Source organism: Megalops cyprinoides, chromosome 7 (genome assembly GCF_013368585.1).
Source record: "Megalops cyprinoides isolate fMegCyp1 chromosome 7, fMegCyp1.pri, whole genome shotgun sequence".
NCBI lineage: Eukaryota > Metazoa > Chordata > Actinopteri > Elopiformes > Megalopidae > Megalops > Megalops cyprinoides.
Genome location: NC_050589.1, coordinates 10797289 through 10815993, shown reverse-complemented (window position 1 = coordinate 10815993; position 18705 = coordinate 10797289). Strand labels below are relative to the sequence as shown.

General features: G+C 44.7%; 1 protein-coding gene across 1 annotated transcript in view; it reads left to right on the top strand.

Annotated features, from left to right (window-relative positions):
• Window positions 1-409: 409 nt before the first annotated feature.
• The window catches only part of LOC118780529 (cyclin-dependent kinase 18-like), a 35809-nt gene continuing 17513 nt past the window's right edge, over window positions 410-18705 (top strand). The window contains exons 1-2 of the mRNA XM_036533074.1: window positions 410-601; window positions 14197-14346. Of these exons, the coding sequence (XP_036388967.1) occupies window positions 14229-14346 (118 nt within the window). The 5' untranslated portion in view covers window positions 410-601; window positions 14197-14228. The remainder of the gene's footprint in view (window positions 602-14196; window positions 14347-18705) is intronic.

Genomic DNA, 18705 nt, shown 5'->3' with positions numbered 1-18705 from the left:
ACTTAATTTGTCCCTGCAAACTGGCTTCAACACTTTCAACTGTGCTCTTTCTCTGTCTCATTCTATCTCTCTCTCCATCTCTCTCCCACGCTCTCTCCCCCTCAAACACGCACACACACACCTCCCCCTTTTGCCGCTCACACACATTCACAAACACACACAGGCACACACACACAGCCGCCTCACACTGGTGGATAATATTAGCCACTGAGAGACAGAAGTACTTTCTGCTCTGTACAGAGCTGGGAAGAGCAGCCTTGCACGATGCTGCCGTGCCATTGGCCGTTGCTATAACAATGGAGGCGGGGCGATGGGCAAGTGGGGGTGGAGACAAGCATTGATTATAAAATACTTGAGAGGAACACGTTTGCTTTTTATTTTTTTGTTGTTTTTGGTTCTTCTTTTTTTTCTTTTTGAAGTCAGGGGTTTCTGTATGTATGTAGCGAGCAGCTAACTCCAGCACTTCCAGGCAGCTGAGAGAACAGACCTGTGCATACTGACAGCTCCAATGGCAGCAGTGAGTCGGAGTGAGAATTAGCAGGGACCTGAAGGCCCCCTTCACTCGTTAGGGGTACGGCTGCTCTGATCTCTCATCCTCTCTGTGAGTACATACTGCTCACTTGCTGAGCTGCCTACTGTACTTGTGTGAACATGTGTGTGTGTGTGTGTGTGTGTGTGTGTGTGTGTGTGTGTGTGTATGTATGTGTGTGTGTGTGTGTGTGTGTGTGTGTGTGTGTGTGTGTGTGCGTGTGCATGTGTGTGTGCGTGTGTGTGTGTATGTATGTATGTGTGAAAATGTATGTGTATGTGTTTGTGTAGTTTAAAGAGGAGAATCAGAAATGTAACAGTGTCCACCTCCCTCTGTACTTAGGGCCCCTACACAGGTGTAGGAGCATGTTTAAGAGAAGAAGAGTGAACTCTGCCTGAGCATTCGTTGATGTTCCAATGTGTGCTGGGAGGCTATATCATTTTGCTCAATGTGATGATATGTAACGCTTATCTATATTTAGTACTCATCCAGATAGCATATAATCTATTTATTACATATTATCTTATTTATTTAGATGGATATTTAGTGAGGCAGTTTGGTGTAGAACATCAAGGATCAAGGATACAACACTGCACTACCTGCACTACTGACTCAAACCCACAACCGACCGGTTCCAAGCCCTGGAAACCACACTGCCTTGCTGTAGAGCTGGGGTTTTGATATGTGTGAGTAGTCTGTAGTGTTGGAGCAGGGATAAAGCTGTATTTCCAGATGTGTGATCTATTGGAGTGCTGGGGTACTGTACCGACAGAGTCCTCAAAAGGTGACGGTTTATGTAGTGGTCCAACTCCCGGCAGGGTTCTATTGGAGTGTTATGTTTTGCCTGCTACACTCACTGCATTGTTCTTCCTTTTGGCTTTGTAGGGGGTCACATGTTCAGTGTAGGCAATGTGTGTTCAGAGTTTTGTAGCTCAGCGTGGTTCAGTGATACTGTGCACCACAACACATTCACAAGTTCACATCTAGAGAGCTGGGCTAGCCTGTATTCAGCAGAGCACGCATGAATAGGGAACGAAGATCGAGAATAAATCCGATACAAGCCCCTCAGTGCAACTGATGCTCTGCAGACGTCTCCAAAGGTGAAAGTCGTACTCACTTCAAGTGGAGCAAACAGCTGGTGCTGGTGTGCTTCAGGCCTCAGGACACAAACCCAGAGAAGAGGAAGTATGCTGTGGATCCTCTCAGCACACCTGTTCGCACCCCGAACCGCATGCCAGAGGAGGGTACCGCTGGCACACGGGCATAATTAGGGGGCCCACCAGTAATTTATCTCTCGTGTGCAAGCAGGGGAGCCAGAGAAGAGATACCCCAAAACAAGTGCCCCCCGGAAGCCAATGCACCGTATCATTAAATTACTGCCATTTAGCAAACACTGTTATCCAGAGCAAATTACATGCATTACAGTTTATACATGTTATCCATTTATTCAGCCGGCTATTTACCGAGGCAGTTCTGGGTTAAGTATCTTGCCCCAGGGTACAGCAGCAGTGCTCCAGTGGGGAATCAAACCAGCAACCTTTTGGTTACGCACCCTCCTCCATACCACTGCACCACACTACTGCTCCGTGTCAACCATTTTCCCCATACGGGTGGAACAGAGGACTATGGGTTGAACAGATACTCAGTTTTCTGTAAAAAAGGAAGAAAGAGGAAAGCAGGGGAAGGAGAGACGAATGAGAGGCACTAATGTTGAATGTCAGGACTGAGCAAAGTCAACTCTCTTAAGTGCCAGACTCAAGCGACCAGGATGCTGTTTAATGTCTTTGCCAGTGGACTCAGTTGTGGATTCTCTTAAAGGGACCTCTCAGCCTCTCTGCTGTTCGTGGCAGACTTGCATAAGTGATACAAACATATTCTGCCAAGTTAGGTATGTTGAAATACCCTTGGGCAAGGTACTTAACCCACAAATGCCTCAGTAAAATATCCAGCTATATAAATGGATAACATTGTAAGTCGCTCTGGATAAGAGTGTCTGCTAAATGCCAAAAATGTAAATATAAATACGAAGCACAGACAGACTAGGTTTATTTTATAAGGACTCAGAAATGTGAGTCTTAAGTGAATACCGCTAATATCACTGCTTATGTCCCCTTATGGTGGAGAAAGTATTTTTAAGAGCATTTACCAAGTTTGGAAGAAGTGCATTTGAAAAGGTCTCCTGGGGATTACATTTTTGTAGGGTAAGAAGTAGGATGTGAGGATGTATGGCTGGAAGTCTCCTGGAACCTGTCCCTGGCCTATTTGCTGAAAATGACGCACAAAACACATTCACCATGATGCTAATACGCTCCAATTAATCTGAGGGGAATGGTGGCGGGGGGGAGGGGAGTGTAACATTTTTTTATTTGTGTAAGTGGACTATTTAGGCATGGGGCCAAAGCCTTTGTCATTGTTCCTGTAATGACCAACACATGACGGAGGCGCACGGTGTTATCTCATAGCACAAGGACAGGGTGTTTTAATGAAAATCCACGCTCTGAGTAGCCCTGTCAGTTGGATAACCTTCAGACAGAGGGCTTTTGAAACGAGTAGGTGCATCAGAGCCATTTACAAGTGCAATCGTGGAGGCACTCGTTTTGAGAGCCACGGGGGTGTTCATGACGATAAAGTATGAATCATCAGGGAACGTTAAAAAAAATTGTTATACATGAATGAAATATAAGAGGAAAGGAATTATAATGGTATACCATACCACAGATTCAGATGGATTAGCCCATGTACATGGTTTCTGCATGAAATCCTCCACTCTTAAAACCAGTTCTGATTGGTTCTCACTGGTTATGCTAAATGACATCACACCCCTCTCCATATATTATGTGACCATAAATATGATCTCCCATCATAAATGCAAATTTATGCAACTGTAGTTCAGCTCATTATGAAATACTTTTTTTTATTATGGACTCAGGTGTTAAGATCTAGCATTCTCTTATTCTTTCATAAAAACCAGATGGACAGTCACCTGTTTGAAAGATTTATATTAAAAAAAAAGCATGCACTTCATAATAACTGTACAAAGAGTCTTAAAGAGTAATAACTATATTCTGAGTAATAGCAGATGATTACTATACTCATTTATGAAACACTAAATTCCTATGCAGCTGCGTGTTTAATGCACTGTACATTTCCTGTCATCTTGCTGGGGGTCCATCTGGAGACGGCAGGTACGTAGCCACAGGGGTTGCAAGTACAAGTCCCAAGTGGGACACAGCAATTACACCCCATTGTCTCTGCCAGATGGTGTATTCTGTGAAAGAGTTTGTAAAAATGGCCACTTAACTGAGCATTACTGCATGCAGAAACCAGTGATAGCACTGCTGTAGCAGAGCTGAAATTAGTATCTTATGTGAGTCTTGTGTAAAGCCAGTAGGGTAGCAGGTAGCAGAGCAGTTTGTGATGTCACTCCCTGAGTCTTGGGTAGCTAGTATTGTTGCCATTGGAACTAGGGGCAATTTGCCTTTAGTTCAACTGTTAAAGACGCTGGCCGTTAGAGTTTACTTGTTGATGAGTTTGAATCTCACTCACGGAGGTGCCAACCTCTTTTGTGTTCCTTGCACTACCACAAGCAAAGCAAGAAGTCCGTGGTTTCACCTTATTGAATGTCATCTTTTTAAGAGCTGCTGATACAACAGGAGGAAGAAGATTTGCTTTTTAGAGATAGTAACAGCTCCCGAGTGGCAAACCCAGAGAGGGGCCCCTGAGCATGACAAGCACTGAACTGCATGTTGCCTTGTGGAGCTTGTGGTAATATGACCACAGGACCCAAGCTGGTCTCCTCTCAGAGGTTCAAGGACAGGTTAAATCGCACCATCCCACCCAGTCCTGTCCTTCTGTAATTCCCACTCACACTCGCTTCAGAATGGATCTGCTGCTTCTCAGAGACAAAGTCTTCTGCATCAACATTGCAGTGATGGTGGAGTTACCGTGTGTTATCGGCCACTCACTGATTTCAACCATTCACAGATTTTTGCTGTTGAGAGCAAAATTTTTGGATTCACACCGACAAGTAAGACCCTGGATTCAGTAGTGAAATTCATCAGTGTATTGTGCAGCCAACCAAATTTGACTATGAAAGAACATTCTTACAACTTTTATGACATGCCATATATGTATCTTGCCATGATGATCTTCTAGGTCCCAAATAAGTGTCAAATAAATAAATCAAAAATGTCCCCAAAATTGTGTTAACAGGCAAATTGAAAAACATGTTTCTTAGACATAGATAAGAAAGCTTTGGCATGCATTCTCCCATAATAACTATCATGTAACCATCAGCCAGTTAACTTCTTTTTAGGTTAAACCAGCAGAAAGCATATATTGGCACACAGAAATTCTGCAGCCAATGAAAAGCATGCACCTGCAGATGTATGATTCCCCACACTCTTCACATGGATTTCTCCATAAATACAACATAATTCGGCCAGGAAGTGTAACAGTGATTATCTTGGATAGCCTTGTGGCTGTGTATCTCAGAACAGGGACGTCTGTAATGTGGCTGGTGTTTACTTTGTTGCCTTGATCTCAGAATGGGGACGCTTATAATCTGGGGGTATTTGCTTGGATTTCCTTGATCTCTGAACAGGGATTTTTACAATCTGGGTAGCGTTTGCTGGATTAAGAACTGGGCAGAAGTCCCAAATCTTCAAGTACTTCTCCACTATCCAGTGGCATGGAAATATTTGCTTGCAATCCTCAAGCATTCCCCAAGTGTTTTACACTATTTCAAAATAAAACTCTGTATTCAATGCTTGTCTATCCCTGTAATTTAAGATGAATTGCAATGATGCTACACATTGGTGAGTGTTAATCCATTCAAAGCCAAATCGATCTGTCCATGTTAAGGCCTTCATTTAGTAACCCTGGACTGCAGGTCTGAGGCTGTTGCTGGAATCGACAGGTGTGATATTCAAAAACAAACATTTAAAAATCATGTCAGTCACATATGTTTCACATTAATAGTGGAAGCCAGCTGCAGGCCCCTCTGGAGTTCCCCCATCTGGAACTCAAATACAACAGTCTAATCTTTAACCTAAACTATATGCTATAGTAAACCTTGTAAACACACATTGATGGCCCGGGTCTTTCATTTGTATAATTATCTATCTGAGACATGTGCATACATACTGTGATTTTTGTATTGGTGCAATAAGGGAAGGTAAATCAGTGCAGAATGCTGCACGTTAGACAGAAAGTCTGGTGAAAATGTTTTTATTAGCAGCTGACGTTCCGCTCAACTGACTGTGACAAAGGACGGTCAACCAAAACGTCAGCAGCGAGGGCGAGTGTTTTGGTGTTCTCTGCAAGATGCAGTGTTGTGAGAGTTTCCTTTCCAATATGCAATTTATAAATATCAACATCTCCTTTTCCCAGGGGCCCAAGGCATGCATAGCTTCTGTTTCATCTCTGGGCAAGTTTCACTTATTGGCGAGGGACCAGGCCAGCGTCTGCCACCCATCTTCAAAGTAACACATTCCGGATGTTCTGCAGAATCTGAATTGTGACTAAAAGATGCAATATACAGATGTAAACAGTTAATTTAGGGCTGTCTTGCAAAAGAAGACCCTTGTTATTTGTGTCTATGTATAAGGGTGAGACACACCCTTTAGCTGTCAGAGAGTATGGGAATATTGATCAGTTGTGAGAAAATCCTCAGTTCAGATCTGAGTAGCTGGAGATTACTGCTACCCACATATATTTTTGAGAAACAAGTGTTTTGACCAGCCGATAAATCAGAGCTATATTGGAATGGAAGGTAAATTCTGCGGTACTAAATTGCCCATATTTACGCTGCATATTTCCAGAGTCTACGGGTCTCACAGGAGCAGAGAGAATATTAAAAGAGAGAGAATGTTAAAAGGAGCAAGGTCCACTTGGTTCCTCGCAGGGCGAAGCCGACGAGACAACAGAGTCGATTTGAAATGCAATAAACAAGGGTACGGGGGAAGGTGTCACTGGCGGAGTAATGAAAACCCACCAAATATCATCGCTATGGATACAGGCTAATTGTGAGGCTTGAATAAAAGGCTTTGATGATGCACCATAATGAGGAGTTTGGGACGCAGAATCTAGTGTTCTCCCACAGAGGTGATTCATTTTGCAGACTTACAGATGAACAAACAGAGAAGACTAAGAATAAGAATTCAGAGGACATTTTTCTTATTTGTTTAGAAGATTAATTGCAACTGAGGGATAAACTTTTTTTCACACTCGCTTTTTTTGTACTAGAGCCAATTTACAGTACATGTACTGTGAAGGCACTATGATTACATAAGTACTGCTTAACTGAAAGTTAATGTCCAAATACATGGTAGTGTAGATGAGGGGCTGGGGTAGGGTCTAATGGGATTATATTATTGGGGTTTATTTTAAGGTTGGGCTTTGGGATACAGATGGGATTTTACAGATTTCAGGTAAGACTGAAGGTACAGGCGCAGTTATTCATACATGCCTAATTAAAATAACCACAGCTTTGTGCTTGTTGCAAGATGCACAGTAAAACACACAGGTTCACCAAAGAACACATTCTCATAATGCCCTTAACACTGTTGAGGAAAACCCTAATGGTGTTTCCTGCCACTTTTCAATGAGTTAAGGATATATTAAGGATATATTATACTGTATAAAATAGCAGCTGTGGCTGGTTCTGGTTAGCAGCTGTGCAGTGTTCGCCTTTATTGGTATGCTAAACAGGTTTCAGTAGATATGACTTTGAATAAAATAAGGGAGGTTTCTGATGATGAGACTATAAGGGTACAGTTCTTTGGTTTGGAGTCTGCGGAAGGGAATTGCACCTTGCCGTTGGCTGAGGTTGTTGACCCCCCTGTTTGGACATCAAACATGGGAATGGATATTAGGAGGAGATGGGGTGGGGGAGGGATGCTGTGAACAGCTGGCAGGAAAAGGAAGTGATGAGTGGGGTTATTATACTTGAAGATGGGATGCGTTTGCTGTCTGCCTGGGCATTGTCCAACAATTCCCCTCCCAAATCTTCATTTGGAACTTCATTTACGAGAATTAGGTAGATTAATTGACAAATTTCAGCCACACATAGAGTTTTATATAAACTGAAATGTGCACAGAAAATTTGTGCATGTTTGCTGAATCTAAGTGATGATGAAAAGCTAGGGTATAGGAGAAGGTAGAGAGAATAACTTTGTTAGCGGGCAAGCCAAATAATAAATGTCACATTCATAACATTCATAATCGTACACTGTGTTTAATTAGCAGAGCTGGGTTGCTATGTCATTACCACTCTTACAGCTGTAAACAAATTTTTAAACACCAGATTTTTCTCGCCCTGGTTACTCTACCATACACTTCAAATCCACTTTAGATTTAAAGGACCTTTTTCAGGGTGTCAAAATGCAATGACCTCTGGGATGTTAGGCACAAGCCCTCTGCTCCTGAAGTGTGCTGTTCTGCAGTCTTGGTCTGGGAGTGGAGGAACAGTGAGGGCCAGTGGGCTGATGAAGCTTCCTTCACTTTCCTTCGTTGTGGATTGGGACAGCCCTTAAGATGGCTGACGTTTCATTTAAGAGCACAAAGAAATGACTTGCCGCGCGAACCAAAGGAGGAAGTAATGGACTGGAATGAGGTGATAGAATTCTACCAGATTTGGAGGAAGACGATATGGTGCTAGCCCTGCTTTGGTTGGTTAAAAGCAGGGCTAGCAGGGCTCTGCTGTCGGTCTGGCAGGACGAGATGTTCTGGCTCTGTGTCACATCCCTGGTTTTTCACATTGTATTGAGGTCTGGCAGAGCTCAGATTGCATCAAGTCTTATTGAATTAGTAGGATTGCCACTGAAGTTTCAATTTAAGGACTGGAACAGAAGGGTGCCAGCTTAGAAACTGCAGCGCGTTCCAAATGTGTGGCTTTCAGGCACTGCAGTTTCAGGGAACATGAACTGGATTGGTATCTCTTGGTATTAATTAAAAAAAGAAAACTTTTAAATAAAAAGCAACACACTGGGGACATTTTGCGACCAGCGTTTGTTGGTAAAGATCCAAACGGTGCATTTGTCGCAGCTCGTCACGCTGTGATCATGCCTACCACTTTAACCGTTTTTTCAGATATGGTGCATCGGCCATTCGAGCGCCAGCGGAAATCTTGAAGCATCGCAAAGGTTAATCAAGAAAAAACATTCTTCAGGGGTGTGAGGGCGTCACGTAATTGAATCAGAAAGGAGGAAAAAAATGTCATTATAATAAACTCATTAGCGTTCAGCAGGGCTGTGGTGTGTCTCACCGGTCACTCGGCACTTTCCTTGTTTTCTCAAACGATACCTCACCATCAGCACACAGTTCTGCTTTTGCTGCTGTAGCGTGACTATGTTCAGCTTCATAACAGGGAATATGATTATAATAGCCATGTGGGTGAGAAGGGTCAGCTGGTAATCAGAGAGAGAGAGAGACACGCAAGCGCAGACACTTCTGAAAAGAACATTGGAGTCGATTGAAAGGAAATCAACACCATTTTTCACCGCTAATGAAGAGGAAATTCTGATTGGCTGAGAAAAGGTGGAGCCGGAGGGACGAGGGCTGAGCCGAGGTTGATCCCGCTAAAGAAAGAGGAATTCATAAATGCCAAGCCCAGAGTCGCAGGGCCTGAAGCCAAATTGATTTGGCAACACGGGTGGAACAGATGCTGCTGGAACTGCACAATTAAAGGGATCAGAATTATTACCTAATTATTTTTTACACCCCTCACATAGTTTGTGGTGGTACTAATTAAGATGCCGTACCCTGCCGTGCCTTTAAGTAATTCCGATAAGTCAATCACCGCGGTCAGATACAGGGCCTAAAAAAAAAAAAAAATCTTGTGGGCTTGATTCCCTCCTGAGTAGTTTTTGTCCCTCCTCTTTTATACAGAAGGGCAAATGAAAGATTCTTGCCAATTTTTTTTTTTTTTTTGTTCAGGACTGTTCACAGCATGAATGAAAGCTGAGCAAATATCGCTCTGGGTTGACAGCACAATATGTCAGCGCTCTCCCCTGCAGGCTTCTGCTGTGAACGGTAAACAAGACAAATGCTTTTGCTTCCTGATTGGGAGCGCATTCCTGCCGCCGAGCAGCCGAGCAACAAACAGGGACGATTCGGGATGACGGAAACCCCATCGCCACCCCATCGCCCCTCACGACCCAACCACCCCCCCCCCCCCCGGAATGAAAAAAGGCCCAAGGAGATTCTGATGGAGATGCAGTTCTCCCCCATGTATTGTGCATCTTTGCATGCGCTTTGAATTTCAAGCTCTGCAGGAGATGCTGAGAGGTATCCTCTGCACAGATGCAGCTGAGGAGAGTCCCCAGGGGAGTGGGTCACAATTAACCACTGTGACATGTCATGTCGTTCTGCCCTCGCTTCCTTTACACCCCCCCCCACCTTTCCCCCTTTCCTTCCCAGCATACAGTATTCTTATCCTTGCCCTTAGTTTCCCCCACTTTAATGCAAATTAGGCTTTGGCATCAAGACAAGGCTACTCTGTTAGTGAAACAATTCAGTTCTGCGGAGTTCTTAGAGAATTAAGCATTATTATTTAAGTTACAGGAATGAATAAATCTTCCCTTTGCTTTATGATTCTCTCTCTCTCATCATTTTCATCTTTTTTGTCTCTTTCTCTGTCCCTCTTTTAGTCAATACTAAACATGCCCTTCAGCATCTTTTCAATCTGGAAAGGAAATTCCTCTTTTTAAAAATCTAAAACTACCCACAATGCACCACCTACTCTGCCTCTGCCAGGCACTCGGTCCCCCTCTCCTCACACATCAAGATGCTGGTGTTCCAATGTCTCAGGGAGATGGACTGAGGGAATTTGCCTCAGTCTGCTGTTGGTTTGAGAGATTTCCTCCAAGCAGGCCAGTCGATCTGGCACAGAGCAGAGACGCTGACTATCAGGGCCATCCCCAGAGACCGCTGCCAAAATGGCATTCCTGCTCAGATTAGGATCTCCTTCCAGAGCAGACATGACAGATTGGTCTTCATGCCGAAGAAGAGGAAGCATTAACCCTGTACATCCTAATAGCAACGGTGCTCTAGCACTGGCACAATTTCTCCTCTTGTCCTCACTGACCCTCAATTCATGAGTGTTATCTAGAAACCCTCTGTCCCCCATCCCCCAGCCCCTCACAAAAAACCCACTTTGCATTCAGTGGTGGGAATATAGGCCAAAAAAACAATGCTAATAGTCCTGCTGCCAAAGTACTCATACTGATACAAACACCAACACCTAGATTTAATCAAGAACAATTAAATGCTATTGGTTCTTTATTTTCTCTGTTAAACACAGCCACGCTGGCTCAGCAATCACCAGAATTAATGAAAACATTTGTGTTTATATTGACAAAAAAGGTAGCACCTGCACTCATTTAAATGAGACTTAAGGGCCGATGTTGATTGAATCTCGGTCTGAGTCATGATGACTCACACACAACACAGCAGAATATATTTGTCTAAATGATTGCTTTTCACCTCTGTTCCCTGTTAACCTTAGACACTGTCTACACAGCCCTTCAAAAACAAATTAAAGTTTTGTGTGCCAGTATTTTTGGTTCAATGCAGCATAAATTGGCGTAATAGATCAGAGATGTGGTACAAACCTGTGCAGTGACCCCAGCGGGCCGAAATCTCTATCTCTTAGGAGCAGTAAACATTGAGTTGCACCCCTTTGGATGTAATTTCCCTCTCCGAATGATGTACAGAGAGGCCACAGCAGTTTCAGTCTAAACGGCATGTACTTCATATTTAACTTTGAATACCAAATGTGTTGTTTTGTTACTTGTTTTTTGTTTATTTTTTATTACAAAACAAGTCTTTAAATCAAACTAAAATGCCTCATTAAAGGGAGAAAGCAAGCAATAATGTTTTGTGTGGAAGGGAAAAAATGCTTCGGTTCTTGACTCAATGTTCCGGGCGAAAGGCGGCTTAATCTGTGCCACATTCTGAGCCAATGGCTGCTGCCTCACTTTCAAGGTTGCTGTGGTCTCTTTGTGATGCTGGTAGGACATCCACCAAGTGGATGAACTATGACCTCTTTTCTCAGCCTAGTGAAACTGGTATCTGATGAAGGGAGAATTGTGGGCAGCAGCGTAGAATAGCAGTAAGGAGCAGGGTTCGTAACCAAAAGGTTGCTAGTTTTGATTCCCCACTGAGGCACTGCTGCCGTTCTCTTGGGCAAGGTACCCCAGAATTGCCTCTGTAAATATCCTGCTGAATAAATGGATAACATGTTTAAATTGTAACCTATGTAAGTTGCTCTGGATAAGAGTGTCTGCTTTTGGGAAGTTTGAAGTAAAAGTTCAAACTTCCCATTACTGTAATTTGTGTCTACCACTTCACCACGTGACTTTCCTCCTGCTGCTTGGTCCCCCCGGCTCCCTTTGATTTCTGGCATGTTGCTGGCTTATTTCCACTCTTCAAGGGCAAAAGGATCCATTCACTGCTTACAGACTTACAAACTCCTGGGTCCGCTCTGTGGCCGCTTCAGTTGCGTACTTCAATAAACAAATTGTCACAGGTGAGCATCTGGTTTGGGAGCTGTTTCACAAGGAGCTTAAAATCCTTCACTCCCCGCAACCCCCCCCCCCCCCCCCCAAGCCCCCTGGCCCCGTCCCCTGAGCCCCAGACATTTGCTGCAGGCTGCAGGACTGACTGTGACAGAAAGATAAGGCACTTTTTCTCGGGATGACTGCTGAATTCCCCCCGTCCCCCCCCCCCCGTCCCCCAAGCCCTCGTGGTGCCGCGCGGTTTCACCCAGACAGGGTTATAAACGGCTGGAGGGAGAGGGAGACGGAGAAGGATCCGGACCGGAGGAATGGCGAGGCTCTTGTTCTAATTCTCCACCGTGGCACAAACACCGCTGTTACGCTGCCAATTTCTGTCGGGACAAAGAGAGGCTGTCTCTCGGGGGGGTGGCCGCGTCTCTTTAGCGTGGCCTTTCAAAGGCACAGTTTATTGAGCTTCAGTGGACTCTAAAATAGAGCCCCACCATCCCTGGATAATTCCCTCCCAACACTACACAGTCCTGTCAAGAAGAGAAAGGTGGTACCAGCAATAGCTGAACTCAAACAATGTAAATCAAAAAACATAAGCGTTATATTTAAAAAGAAAAAAACTGAGTCTTGCTCTGAATCAATGCAGATGACAACATCAAAGTGATAACCTTGATAGAGGAGAAAGACATTTTGGAGGATGGGTATAAACACTTTATAACTTCAGTAGACATACAACATAGGAGCAATGAACATTGTAACCCATAAATGGCTAAAGCTGGCAACCTTGGTCTCCTTGCTAAGCCTTTCAAATTGCATTTATTAATGCTGGGCTTGACATCTCAATGCATACTTTAATGATTTATAATACAATTATTAATGCTCTATTTAGCATTTACTAGCAAACTGTGTTCTGAAGACTCTTCTTTTGAATTATTTCAGGTAGAGAAGGGATGTGATCTGGATGAGCAACCCTCTAGTAAGGAACAGATAGGCAGGGAGAGATGTGGAGCAGAGTGGTCTGGCAGCAGTGTAGGGTTTGACAGTGGACTGAGAGTCTGGGGGTGCCGTTCTCATTGCTGTTCAGATTTGTTCATGTTTGGTCTGTTCAACCAAACGCTCCTCCCGCCTTGCTGTTGCTGTTTACAGGAAGAACTGTAGGTGTTCTGTAAAAGTATTTATAGGAGAGTTCAGCTGCGGTGCATCTGTGCCATAACAACAGCCCATTCATACAACAAGCCCTTCAAATAAGAGCCACTTTCTCACTCTCACAGTGTGATTAGAACATCTTTAGACCAGGCTTGCTACTTGCCGTTCTTTAGGTATCTCTTTAATCAATATAGTATTATGTAATTATGGCACTGACACTATGGTAGCCAATAGCAATTTTATTTGATATTTCACACTGAAAAAACCTTAGGCAATTGATAGAGCTGAATATGATTGGTCACAAGTTCCTATGATTATGTCAGACTATATACAGTATGAGAACTACTATACCACACACACACACACACACACTCCATTACTTTATCTCTGTTTTCCAGGGCTGTCTGGTAGATGGATTCCCTTGGGGCGAGTGGGTTATAAAGTCCTCCCTGATCCCCCCATTAATTACTGAATCTCCAGCCAATGGCGAACACAGTGACCTTAGCAACCAGCCTGTCAGGCTGCTCTGTGACAACTCAGAGAGATAGAAAGAGGGAGAGAAACAGGGAGGGGGGAGGGGGGGAGACATTCTTTAACTTTAAACTTCCTGTCATGCAACCCAAACTGGTATGAAAAGCTTCAGATTTGTAATTTGAACAATTGTATGTGATGGTATAGTAGAGTGGTTTTAACTGAAGTCCATATTTTCATAATTTCATTTTCATCATTACATTACTGTCATTTAGAAGACCCTCTTATCCAAATCAACTTACATAGGTTACAATTATATATTCTGCATATTACCCATTTATACAGTTGGATCTTTACTGAGGCAATTAAGTACTTTGCCCAAGAATACAGCAGCAGTGTCCCCAGCAGGGACTTTAACCAGCAACCTTGCGGTTACAAGCCCTGCTCCTTACCACTACACCACACTGCCGCCCCATATATATTGTGTATATCTCCATCTCAGACTGTTTTGTGAAAGCTGCATCTTCTTACCCATTCGTCCAGGTTTCCCCCCAGGCCATTTCCCGCTTGGCACAATGAACAAGATGAAGAACTTCAAGCGGCGTTTCTCCCTCTCGGTGCCACGGACAGAGACCATCGAGGAGGCGGAGTTCACCGACCAGATCAACCAGCTCAGCATTCGCCGCAACGAAGGTGAGGCCACGCCCCCTTCCGATCACAGAGTTACCTCAGTTCAGCTCCTAAATGGCAGAACACGCTGGGGCAGCTGTCCCGAGTGGCTCAGTAGACGAGGCGTCCGCTTTAATTGCAGGCTGAGCCCTATAGCCCAGGTCTGTCATTTGCCCACAATGGCTGGGATTCCACAGTAGCTGAACACATTGGCTTTATCCCGTCAGGGAGAGGGGTGGGGAGGCCTCATCTCATTGCTCTCAGGGACCCTGTGAATGATCAGGTGCCCATGGGTTCTAGGATGACATCAGTGGAGTAGCACCTACCCTCCCATGAGCACCCGCTCCTCTGTGGTGCGCTGTGTGGCTTGCTGTGTGAAACATAACCTTGGCTGGGCGGGAGTGTATCAGAGGTATTGCATCTGTCTCGCCTCAGTGCTCCTAAGTGAGTCCAGAGGTTGTCATGGTGAGACGAGCCTACCGCACAATTACAGAGACCAAAAGCATTAAAAACCCACAGTGTAATACAGAGCACAAAGGATCTGGCATCCCACAGGACAGCACGCAGCTCTCATGCCTGTGTTCTTACACCATCCCTGCTCAGTTACAGGGTAGCTACATTTCACATACACATAGTCACATAGTGTAAACAAGTACTTCGAGTTGTTAAATCTGTTGATGACTTGTGTAATTACACTTGTAATAACAGTGTGTATGTGCATAGTAGTGACTATATAGGTATGCAGTATTATGTATGAAGGAATGATATAATATACATTATGGCCTTTGATGTAGTTTTTGTCCTGTAGTTCTGGACTCAGTCTGGATTCATAATCTACTTTTGAGTATGGAACTTGAATTGAAATGATCTAGGAAATATCTGCTGTATAAATACGTGTTATGCCACATTTAAGATGTATAAGCCGTGCATGGGGAGAGAAACTATATTGAATTGAATATTAGATTCTCACAGTGAATAAGGCCTTTCCCCTACAGTGCTGGGCACAGATCCACTGCTGTTCTGTTTTCTGCAATATATTCAGAATATGTGAAGCTTTCAGATCTGTAATTGATTTAGGAAAAACCTTTCTTCAAACTTCTACCCTTTACCCATACAAGTCTTTACTCGCAGCAGATCTGAAGGCCTTGCAGTGTTAAAGCTAGATCATGAACCACTTTGTGAGAAGAAGAAATGCTAAACTGAGAGGGTCATGGTGGCCATATTGAATGGCTTAGGAAGTTTGTTTGACCATTATATATGTGCCTGTAGCTGATGCATGGAAGCCCAGGGGACCATGCAGGTCCAGAAGAAATACCTTAAGTGTGAAATAGCATTGTTAGCTGCATTGGGAGTGATTTGGGGATGACCACTACCAAAAAGCAATACCCACATTGTCCTAGAATTTCTTAAAAGCCATCAAAATATTTATTTTTTTCAATAGATCAGTGTTACACACACGTCTCACACAAAAAAAAATGACTTGAAATGAGAAATGAAAGCTTCCCGATGGCTTGGAAATGCAATTACATCCTCAAGATCGACTGGCTTTCAGCCTCTGGCTTGCAGCCCTATCCACCAGCTTCTCTGTGGCTTCACACAGAATCCAGAGACTAGCTGGAAGTGCCGTGCCGTCTGCAGCCATGCTAATCTGAATTTCAACATATCCCAATACGCTCGGCTACAGACATCTGTGGGGGAGGCCCATCTCCTGTGATCGGAGCTGTGGACTGCCATAGAAACGGGGACCTGAGGCATCCCTGGCCGTCTGGGAGGGGGATCTGAAGGCAACCCACAGAGCTACAGAGCTTGTCCTCCTTTCCCTCAGACCGCTAAGCAGGTCTCCTGAGAAGCCTGGCGTTTAAGGCGATCGCTTTGAGCACAAGCTGAGCACTACAACCCCAGGTTCGAGCCCAGGCGTGTCATCAGCCAACCATGACCAGGAGCCCACAGTGGCAGAAAAAATTGTTTCGTTCCATGAAGGATTGGGGTGGATATGTCAGCAAACGGTGCTAATCTCACCACTTTCAGACACTCTGACTCTCCACGAGCCTGTAGGTTGCTCAGATGATTTCAGTAAATCCACACCCATCCTCCAATGGCTGTGTAGCCCACTGTAATGTGCTGAGCTTCTTGCAGTGTGATTGCGCAACTCTGATTGCATTCACTACACTTCAAGAGTCCAGTGGTAACAGTCCGGTGACAGACGATGATGTCCAACTGGCAACTCCAAAAGAGGGGTGCGTGAACGGGGGAGAGAAGCAAAAAAAAAAAAAAAACACTAAGCTTAAGCTCGACATCCAATTGTCTTACATTTTAATGTAAGCCACCTTTCCCGTGATTTGACAAAATTCTTTTGGCTACATTCGGTCAAATTCGGTTACCTCAGGGACATTTAGCTTGCAAACTTTGAGAAATGCTTGCAGATTCAAGGCTTATCAGGTTTTCCATATACTTTGATTATGCACTTATTTTAATCCAACACTCATTAAGCATTTTTGCTGTGAACAGAAAAGTCACAGCAGTTGTGAATGGATCATAAAAGTCAGTGATTGACTGCTCATGGTAGCCCAGCCCATTATGATGTTCTAGGAATCTCATTCTCCTGTCATTTTGGCTGTGTGGCTGAGACTGAGCAGAAAATGCAAGGCTGTGGTCTGCAGACTACAGGGACCTTATGAAAGTCTGTGATAATCAGATATTTTGCATTACCTCTTTTCCTGGTGTGTGTTCCTCTAGTTTTCATCTCACAATATAACAAGGCCCACAATTTGGTATGACAGTTAATGATAACAGTCTAAGATCATTCAAACTCAGGTGGGGAATACATTTAAAAATATATCCCCTGGAGTTCAGTTCAGATCCTGTTAACTCCCAGTGCAGTTTTAAGAGATCTTTCTAATACTAAAATTCAGGTTGGTCTTGAATATAAAAGTCAGGAGCTGTCAATCACGCTGATGAGATTCAGCGATTCATCAATGTAGTGATGCAGTCCAGTGAGGCTTTCCCGGGCTGACAGGAGAAGGGGAAGAGAGAGATCTCCTGTCTGAGCTGAGCCGAGCTGCATGGGTTGCTGGCTTCCCCTGACTGCGAGAACATCAATCAATGACACCCCAAACCAGCGTGTGGATGCAGCAAATCTCCTGAGGGAAGCGCGGGCATCCCTCCAGCGCGGATCAGGCAGGGGTTTATCTGAAAACAGAGCTCTTAATAGAGGAGGGGGAATGAGAAGTCAGACAACAGGATGACGTTTGCTGTGTTAGATGCCAGACGCCCCCTCGCCCACATACAGGAGATTAAAGGGAGCGTGTCTCTCCTGTGGAGCATTGAACACAGCGCCCCCCCCGACACACACAGACACACGCAGGTACAGACCCTCCATCCCCCCCCCCCCACCCCGGTGTGGCTAAAAATAGCACACTGAGATGAAGGTACATCTGTTGCTTTATGTGAGGTGAACCACGGCTGGGCATGTCACATTGTACACCCCTGGAGCATTCTGGGAGTTGGCTGGAGGCTTCTGGAAGACCATGTTCCTGTTTCCCCCTTCCTCTCTCCGGCTGAGCAGTCCAGGCAGCAGAATACAGTGGTTAAGGAGTCAAGCCTGCACTCCAGTGGTTGCGGGATTCAATCTCAGTCGTGGGGCACAGCTGCCGGACTCTTGAGCAAGGCACTCAACCTGAATTGGCTCAGTTATTAACCAGCTGAATAAACGGATGAAGTGCAGGCAACGTACACCGCTGTGGGTGCGGAGGTCAGTTGAGCAGATGTATAATAAGCTGAGATGTGCTCTGTGCCCCCCCCCCCCCCCCCCCCAACCTTTTTTCTCGATATCTGGTGAGCAACACTTTCCCTGCTCCCTCAAAAGTACCGGTGTCACACAAAGCTGTAATATCACCAGCGGATGAGTCTCCATGGGTGCCGACCCTCTTTTGTGTGTGTGTGTGTGTGTGTGTGTGTGCGTGTGTGTGTGTGTGTGTGTGTGTGTGTGTGTGTGTGTGTGTGTGTGTGTGTTTGTGATGGGGGGTATTTTTAAGCACACATTTCAGTTAATAGCAAGCCATCCAGCTACCATCCACACAAACAAACCTTCAGCCTCTCTTTTTTTGTAAGCAGTGGCTTCCCTCCCCTGGATATTTCCAGGTCCAGGCAGCACACAGATAAAGAAAAATTGACCTCGGCCGGCCCAATTATTGGATTGTCCTTTCAGGCGAGCCGCCTGACAGGTAGCGGAGCAGAACTCCGAGGCTCTCTGTCTGAGAGAGAGACAGCGGGGGGACGTGGGGAAAAAGCTTCCCTCTCAGCTGGGTGTTTGACGGAAGACAATTAAGGCTGAAGAAAGTAAGTGGAGTGCCGTGACCCTAATTACCAGCAGGGAAATCAATG